Raw genomic sequence first — 8728 nt, forward strand, 5'->3', positions numbered from 1 at the left:
ATTGATTAAAATATATTTTTTTTATCTCTCTTTATTAATTCTTGCTTTTTTTTTCTATTAAATCATTAAATGAAACCATTGTTCATATGTTAAACTTTTAACAAAAAAAAAAAAAAAAGTGTATATAAGATTTGAAATCTTGAACCATCAAACCAACCTTATTATAGCTAATCTATTAAATATACTATCATTTTTTTCTTGGGTTCATTTGTTCCTACGAAATTATGGACAATCCATAAAAGATCAGAAGGGAAGATTTAAGGTTCATACCTTTATTGCAGATAAACTATGTAACATGAACATTTAGCAAAATTAGCTCCTCGCCCTTATAACATTGGTATATGAAAATCATTCAACTTTATAAATGAGTCAAACAGATCAAACAAAATAATCTAAACCATGACAATCCTACATAACACAACATAAGGAAAAATAAAATTTGGTTCCTTGTCGTGTCCGGGGAAAACTCGCAGCAAGCCCCTAAAATATACTGGTGCAGCAACTGGAAATGCCAAGCCAAAAGCAGCATGCTATTTGAATTTGTCTCTCAAAAAATCAGGCTATTCTTCCACCATAATTGATCTGCCAAAGCTCAACATCATTTCCTCTTTCATACCCTTCGACATACTGTGGAATTAGTGAAAGATCAAGTCGTTTGCCCACAAAACAAGGGGAACATCCAAGCTTAAGGTCCTCACATTCTGCATCATTGTTGTACTATTTAGCCAATTGTTAAAGTCCGATCATTCGTTCATTGGACGAAAATAATGCAATTTTGATGAACTTACCTTCCTCCTTCCTAAAGTAACTTAAGAAATGTGAATAACCATTTGCAACAACATCAAGATCATCAAGACTAAAGTTGTATCGCTTTTCCAGTGCCAAGTACAAAACCTAATGCACCAAGAGAACCCGGTTATCTTCTTATTAACAAATCTATATATATATATGGAACTAAATTATTATAGAAAGATTGCAGAAACACAATACAACAATCAAATTCATCAGCACAATGTAGAATCTAAGTGATTAATTAACAGTGGTTTTTTTTTATCTCATGTGAAAACTAAAACTCTTTATTTCATAATCAACACATGAGAACCTCTTTCTCTGAAGGCAAAAAGAATACGTTCTTTTGGAGGCTAAAGATATCTAACATTGAAAGGTTTAGCAATGATCTAGGATGAAGAAAATCCTGTAAACTATGAAGCACCGACTCGGGTGCGGGTGTGGGTGCTGGTGCGGGTGCGGTAAGCGGCATTTTTAGAAAATACGAGACACAGATGTGGCGGGACACGGAAAATTTTATACAATTAATTATATATATTATATATAAAAAACTTGATAAATCACAAATAAGCCATTTTATAAAGAGGAGATGAAAGGCAGATGACTTCACAACAAGAAAAATGCAGAGAAGAGGAAGATTTCAACAGCCAGAAAAATGCACAGACAAGCAACAAATATATCAGGAGAAGAGGCAGACTACAGCAAGAAAAACGCAGACAAGCAGCAAATATATCGCACAGGAGAAGGATAAGTCGCGAATGTTGAGAGAAAGCGACGGTTATATATTAGGTTCTTTATCAAAATTTTATAATTAAACCATCTCTTTTAAAAAAAATTAAGAAAAAGCCCTAAACTTTTACAATTTTTTCCCTGCAGCCGTGTCCCAAGTCACAAAAAAAAAAAAAAAACGCAAAGGACACGTTTTTGCCGTGTCCCCGAGTCCGGCGAGTCCGACACCGCCACGCCGACCCCAGGGAAGAGTCTGTGCTTCATAGAACTTTGCACTTGTGAAGAAGAATAATATCTTTTGATCATTTTTGAATAAGAATACTTTTCAAACTAATACCTTTGGAGTACCCAAAGACATTAGTCTCTCTAGAATATTGAAAAGAGAATCAGTCAAATCATCACTGTATATCACGTCAGCAGCTACAAGCAAAGAAGCTGCCTGAGCTTCTTCAATTTCTGAAGGGCTCCAAGAATACCTGGATCAAGAAATTTTCATCAAGAAAAATAAATTTCCGGGTATTACCCAAATTTTCCAATTCTTCAGTTATGAAGGATATTACAATAAAATACAAAACCAAAAACATTATCAATCAAAAAGACGAGTAAAGCCCACCATTCCTATATTAGAAAATTTATATAGGAAGCTCTTTTACTCATCTTTCTCATCTCCTAACTTTACCATAATTTATAGAATTGACCAACTTCTGCAACTTTCTTGAATCCTTATATTCTAATTAGAGTTCCTTATAGTTTCTTGAATTGACCAACGGCTTGACCAGAAAGGTTAAGTAAGCTGAGTCTTGAGTCCTACATTGTCTTAAAAGATTCACGAGTCCGAATTATGATTCCTTTTTTCTTTAACCTTCCTGTCCACAGAGACTAGAATCGTCCTACTCAGTAATAGACAGTCATCTTTGCGAAGCGTCAGTATAGCCCAAGCACGTAACAATACTCTCTACTTCAAGAACAAACTAGAATATCTCTTTTGTACCCTTTTTCTAAAGTACACATAGCAACACATACACACACCAAAAAGAAAAAAGAAATGGTTCATCAATCAGCAAGAAAATGTAATAGCTTTCTCAAATATATTTTCCTACTTTTATTTTAATTATTTTATTTCTTTTTCAGACTAATCGATAGGGATTGAAGAGGCTGTGTAGCAACTGGGGCGTCAGTCAGTAGGTACACCTTAGTGTACATTCCCCCTACTTGATATACCTAAAAAGATCAAAATGTTGGAAGTCAAAAGTGATTGTTGAAAAAGATATATCTTACCTCTTATTTTCGATAGAATTTTCCAAGCGTAACGTGGGAGGCCATGAATTCACCCAGTCAAGTTCACGTACATGAATCAAACCTTTATAGCTTATTGCTTCAGAATTAAGGAGAACGTTCCTTGCACAGTTGTTGAGTATTTCATCACCACGATCTATCAATAATCACAGATTGCACGTCTGAGAAATATGATTTAAGCATCTCAAATCTCTCTAGCCCATAGTATCCGCCCTTCGAAAAAATAAGCACTTAATAAGGCACCAAAAAGTGCATCAACATTCACTAACTTAATTATCATTTTCAATACCTACATTCTATTTCTCAACCCTGCTAGTTTAGATGCACCATATTCTATCTCGAATATAGCAAAGCTAAACTAGTTCAAAGAGAATTTCCACAAATAGACACATAGAAAAACTTGAATTCATGGAGACGAATGAATACGAAGGTAAGATTATGGCCTTCCACAACATTCTAAATCATATTTTAATCAGTTTTCCCAGCAACTATCAAACACTAACTTGGTGAGGCAATGAAGAGCAATGGTCCGATGGACAGAAAGGTTAAGGAAGCAAGTTGTTGGTTTCGAGATAAACTAATGGAGTAAGAGTAGTAGACACTTCACTGACGGTAAACTGGTGATAAATTTGATGCTATTTCTGTTGCATATGATTGATTGACATGCAAAAATTCCAAAACTGAAGATGCAAAATGTAAGAAATTAGAAAATTGAGATTTAAAAAAGGATGTTGTTCTTAAATTATTCAGCAACAAAAAGAGTTTAAAAGAAGGATTAATATCATGTCATGTCATGCCATACCTGTTAGAAACACTGTCTTAGCAACATGTGCAAGCAACATCCCCGCTAGTCCTGGCAACGAAAGTGAAATAAGATCCTTTCATCCAAGAAATTCTTAAGCTGAACAATGAATATCCAAACAGTTCTTAGTTATAAATATGACACTGACTCTGCAAAACTACCAACGGTCTTCAATGGGCAAGCTTTTCAATAAGTTTATCACTAAAAGGTCCAGAACTAGCATTGCTTCTTATTGTACTAAAATACATATAAAAGATATGAATTCAGCATAAATACGCCATTACTAAATAGAATCTACATACCAGTTCCAGCGCCAAGTTCTAGTGCAGTAATCCCAACGAATTCAGATGAAGTGAACATCTTATGCAACAAAAAGTCAGATAATACAAGTTCCGCCTTCCAAATCTGACAGAAGAAAAGAGGTCAGATATCATCCAACAAGCAAAGTCACCAAAGCATAACAAACAAATTATCACCTGTAACCCAACACTTGGAATTGATGATGTGATATTATGCTGTATGCTTATACTAAAACTACGAGTTGAATAATCTGCATTGTTACATGTTCATTTTAGTGACTAGGAATAATATGTTCAAAGGGTGAACACTGAAAATAAAATAAAGAGGTTAAACCTTGCCATAAACAGAGAATAAATTACTGCATGATCCCTCAACTTCTCTCTTACTTTCTTTATGACCCCCTAAACTTCAAAATTGGACATAAAAATCTCTAAACTTTGCCATTTACTAACATAAAAGTCCCTTAACCTTTGAGCATTTCAATAGCATGTAACCCTCTATTGTAAAGCTAGTGAAAATGATATTCTTAGCAACTTTAATTCCTGGATTTTTTGGTTTTGAACTTTTATGTCCAATTTTGAAGTTTAGGGTCATAAAGGAAGTAAGTCAAAAGTTGAGGGGCCATGGGTGTGATTTACCCCATAAAGAAACTCAAATGAATCTATCGAGTTAATGATTTTGTCTGCATCAACTTAGCTAATTTTTCTAAATGGACAAGGCAAATAAATTACCAGCAAAGAGCTAAACATAACACCAAATCAATTACTGCATCTATTTCATTTTCCATGCAATTAATTAGAGGCAGAATGATTAGTTGCTTACTGGTGCGTCTAGTTAGAACAAGATCGCCATCTTCGTCTACACAAATCATCCGGTGCATAGGACCTTCTTCATCTTTACATAAACCCTCACATCTGCCATTATTAGCATCTAGTGCACACACACAAACACATACGAAAACAATTTAAAATCTTCAGTAGAAACCCTTTCAATTTGTCCGTGTAAAGATGCAAATGTTACCAAATAATTGCTAAGGAAGCACTGAAAGAGCCCAATTTTGTTTTAGCATAAATGATTAAGAAATACATAAGAAAAATAGAAAATTTAATCACCAGGTGGAATGGAGATGGTGAAATGAGAAATGTGGGGGCCCGAGGAGTGGACTGGGCAGCCCAGGTGAACTTCGCTCATCACCTGATCTTCCATTGCCGCCGAATCTCCTTGCAATTGATATGGCAAGGATGGTAGGGATTGCTCTTTCTCCATTATTCAATTTTGAGCATGTAAACGTACAAGGAAAACGCTGCGTTTTGGCAGAATCAGTAAAACGCTGCGTCTTTTATTCTACTAACTTTAGGAGTACTATACTGCAGAACATGGTTTTGACTTTTTTTGTTTCCCCTCTAATGAAATGTTTGACTTCTGAGATTAGCTTAAATCCCAATAGTTGTATCGAATTAACGCTGCAATTGCAAGCTAATTGAGATATTGTCTAATTCAAGTTTAAAGAGTTACTTATAAATCAAATAAAGGCTCCCATTAGAATATATATATACATAAAGCGTAACATTTCTAAGTAATTTGGAAATTATGCATACACAGAAGAAATAATCACAAGAAATGGAGATTCCATAATAATCATGTAGTTACGAAGATGTAACGCATTTAAATTTTAATGGACTAGACAATCAGAAAACCAGAAGAATGCTAAAATCATAACATGAACTATTTTTTAGAAACATTTATTCATTCATTCTATCTTCCCCTAAGGGCTGCAAGTCTTGCAGCTAAATCATCGAAATCATCAGGCAGATTAGGATGAACATGCTTGAACTGAGGCTGTTCGGATACCGTCCGATTATGCTTCTTTATTGCCTTTTCTGCTTCTTCATCTATTACTCTTTCAGGCATTTCATCAGATTTTGATTTTCTTATACCAAAACCTTCATTACTTCTTTTCCATGATAGATTGTACTTCATCTTTGCTTCTTCTTTACCGTACACGGACATTTCGCGCCCTGGCGGTGGCTTCAATGGTCTTTCGACACTGCCTATATTCTCAGCTGGCTTTCTTCGCACTGATCTTGGTTTCGGGCTCGATTCTTCTGCGAAATCAACATCTTTTGGGGGCACTGCTTTGACATAAGGAGGTGGAATGGATTTGTAAGATAATGGCTTCTTGGATTCAACTTCATCCTCTGATGAATTTCCAACTGAACTTGAACTAGCTAGATCACTGCTGTCTCCTCTTCGGGACGATATGGTCTCATCTTCGCTGCTGCTTCTGGGAAGATTATACCCCTCTTCAATCCCATTCTTCCCTGTGTTCCTTTTGTTCTTGAAAGATGAATGTCCATTCTTCTCATCCTGCTAGAAAATCAACACTAAGTCTATGTTATACACGAAAATGAACACAGAAACGCTACTGAAGAAAAGTATCCGTGCAAGAAAGAATCAAGGAATGTAGAGGATGAGGCTTACATGCGAAGTGAGTTCATTTTGCAAGGATTTAGAATTCCAATTCAGATTGAATTCTGATGCTATTTGATCAAGGAGCTCAAGTTTCATCCCCCTGGTAGCAGAAACTGGCACAAAACACTCGGCAAACTGCATATTATACATCATTTAACAAGTCAGCTGCAAATGAAACATCAAAATACTCATCTAATCTAATCTATTGCACCTGCTTATTAGTAAACGGTTCGAGACAGTTCCCGTATCGTTCAGTGAACACTTTTCGAAGGTCTCGTAGTTCCGGAATCTCAGAAATTCTTGCTGCAGCATACATTAGAGATTGCACAGCTTCTTTACAATCATCAGGGCATTCTCTGCATCAGGAAAAAAGATTTAAGTACAAGTGTGCAATCATAAGTTTAAAACACAATATGATTAACATAAATTCACATTACCTTTGTTTAGTCATGGCATTAACATTGATAGATACACAATCACAGAATTGGTCCATGAAATCATAGCAAGTTATCATCTTTTGCTCAACCAGGACCCCCTGAGCCTGCATCAACATCAGCAAAAAAAGTGTAAATTTCTCGGCAGTTACAAAAGCAAAACAGATAGTATTCCCTGCCGAGATTGTTAATCAATCTGACACGAAACGCGCATTGCTTACTCGATTTCAGGCAAAAGCTGCGTTGCATGTCAAGAAAAAGATGGCACATGACAAAATTGGGTCCCACTTAGGTGCAAAATTCAGTGATTTCATGTAAAATTAACCTAAAAGCTTTTCAATTTTAAGTAAAAGTGTCCAATTAAAAAGGGGAAAAAAACAGAGGATCAATCGGCTGAATAAGAAAAACACAAAATAGCTACAAGTTGAGAACAAACTTCCAAAAAAATGAAGTCTTTTTGTTGAAAAACATGATCAAAGATACAAAATTTCGATTATTTAAAACCATAAACAAGGAAATTGCAGAATTAAAAATATAAAAAAAGAACTGACCCTTCCATAAGCATTTGTATCAAGACCGTTTCTGAGAAGATCAGCAATATCATTCTTCAAGAACTTAACAACAGAACATTTCTTCTTCTTTAAAACCTCCAGCCTCGTCTTTATCATCCTCAAGAGCGACTTGCTGTATTTATCAAAACCCAAATCATCATTCATTAAATCTATTCTGATAAACACAAGAAGAAGAAAAGGGGAAGAAAATAAAATATGAAGTACCATTTTGTGTGATACTTTGATTTCAATAACCCGTCTAGCATTTTGGTTTCCTTTTTGATGTAAGAATGGTAAAGATTGGATTTTTATATATATATGGTTCTTGGGGTACCTTGTTTAATGCAATGGTAAAGGTAAAGAATATAAAAATTTGGAAATGGAAGATGAAGAAATAACCAAGAATCTGGAAACTCTTGAAGCAAAGAAAAAGAAAAAGAAAAATAAGAACAAATTTGGGTTTTGTTGTTTTTGATCCTGGAAATAAGGAACAAAAACACAAACCACAAATTTGGGGTTTAAATTAAATTAGCAAGAAGAAAGGAAGAAAGAGACTGATTGTGGTATTTAAGGGAGCCCCAGATAAAAGAAAAATGGTAGTAGTATTTATATAATGAAAAGAAGAGGTGATGAATAGACAATCAAGAAGAGACTGTATGGAAATTCATATTTTTAGAGGGGTAAATTACACTCAAGGCCACTGAAACTTTACTCATTTTAATATTGTGGCCACTGAACTTCAATTCTTAACGGCATGGCCACTAAACTTAACACTTTTTTTAACACCGGTGGCCCCTCAATTTTAACCAAGTCCTCAAGATGACCTTTAACGACCTCAAAATGAAAATATTCAAGAATTAAAGTTGGTCAGAACGACATTTACTATGTAACCACATATTTTATTTTCCAAAATCACCTTTTTTTTGGAGCTTTCTCTCTCTAAAAATTCACTCTCTCTCCTAACCAAACAACAATTAAATGACCTCAAAACGAAAATTTTCAAGAATTAAAGTTCCTTAGAATATCATTAACTCTTCAAATTTTTTATTTTCAAACCGTCAGCGGTCGGTTTGGGGCGTTGAGTGGCTATCGGTGTTAAAAAGTGTAAAGTTCAGTGGCCATACTGTTAAGAATTGAAGTTCAGTGGCCACAATGTTAAATGGGTAAAGTTCAGTGGCCATGGGTGTAATTTACCCATTTTTAGAGAGAGAATGTATTGCCACGTAGGATTCTTTCCCTCTGTAATAAAATTAATAATTGTTACCAAAATAAGATTAACATTAATTAAAATAAGAAAAGATTAATAATTAATTAAAATAAAAAAGGTTAATAATTAATTAACAATATTAATAATG

General features: G+C 34.7%; 2 protein-coding genes across 3 annotated transcripts; both read right to left on the bottom strand.

Annotated features, from left to right (window-relative positions):
* Positions 1-256: 256 nt before the first annotated feature.
* LOC136221660 (uncharacterized) lies at positions 257-5199 on the bottom strand. Its single transcript, XM_066009067.1, has 9 exons — positions 5029-5199; positions 4739-4846; positions 4093-4166; positions 3919-4021; positions 3617-3667; positions 2797-2950; positions 1856-1994; positions 789-894; positions 257-701 (listed from the first exon to the last, which is right to left on the bottom strand). Exons 1-9 carry the CDS (start codon positions 5180-5182, stop codon positions 556-558), a joined length of 1035 nt encoding a protein of 344 aa, XP_065865139.1. The 5' UTR covers positions 5183-5199; the 3' UTR covers positions 257-555.
* Positions 5200-5524: 325 nt separating this feature from the next.
* LOC136221793 (uncharacterized) lies at positions 5525-7947 on the bottom strand. 2 transcript variants are annotated; one of them, XM_066009219.1, is made up of 6 exons: positions 7599-7947; positions 7374-7506; positions 6826-6929; positions 6600-6744; positions 6398-6523; positions 5525-6283 (listed from the first exon to the last, which is right to left on the bottom strand). In XM_066009219.1, exons 1-6 carry the CDS (start codon positions 7637-7639, stop codon positions 5672-5674), a joined length of 1161 nt encoding a protein of 386 aa, XP_065865291.1. In that variant the 5' UTR covers positions 7640-7947; the 3' UTR covers positions 5525-5671. The 2 variants fall into 2 exon arrangements, with proteins under 2 accessions (XP_065865291.1, XP_065865290.1); XM_066009218.1 differs by having other exon boundaries at positions 5525-6286.
* Positions 7948-8728: the final 781 nt, after the last annotated feature.

The sequence above is a fragment of the Euphorbia lathyris genome, chromosome 3, assembly GCF_963576675.1.
Source record: "Euphorbia lathyris chromosome 3, ddEupLath1.1, whole genome shotgun sequence".
Classification (NCBI taxonomy): domain Eukaryota; kingdom Viridiplantae; phylum Streptophyta; class Magnoliopsida; order Malpighiales; family Euphorbiaceae; genus Euphorbia; species Euphorbia lathyris.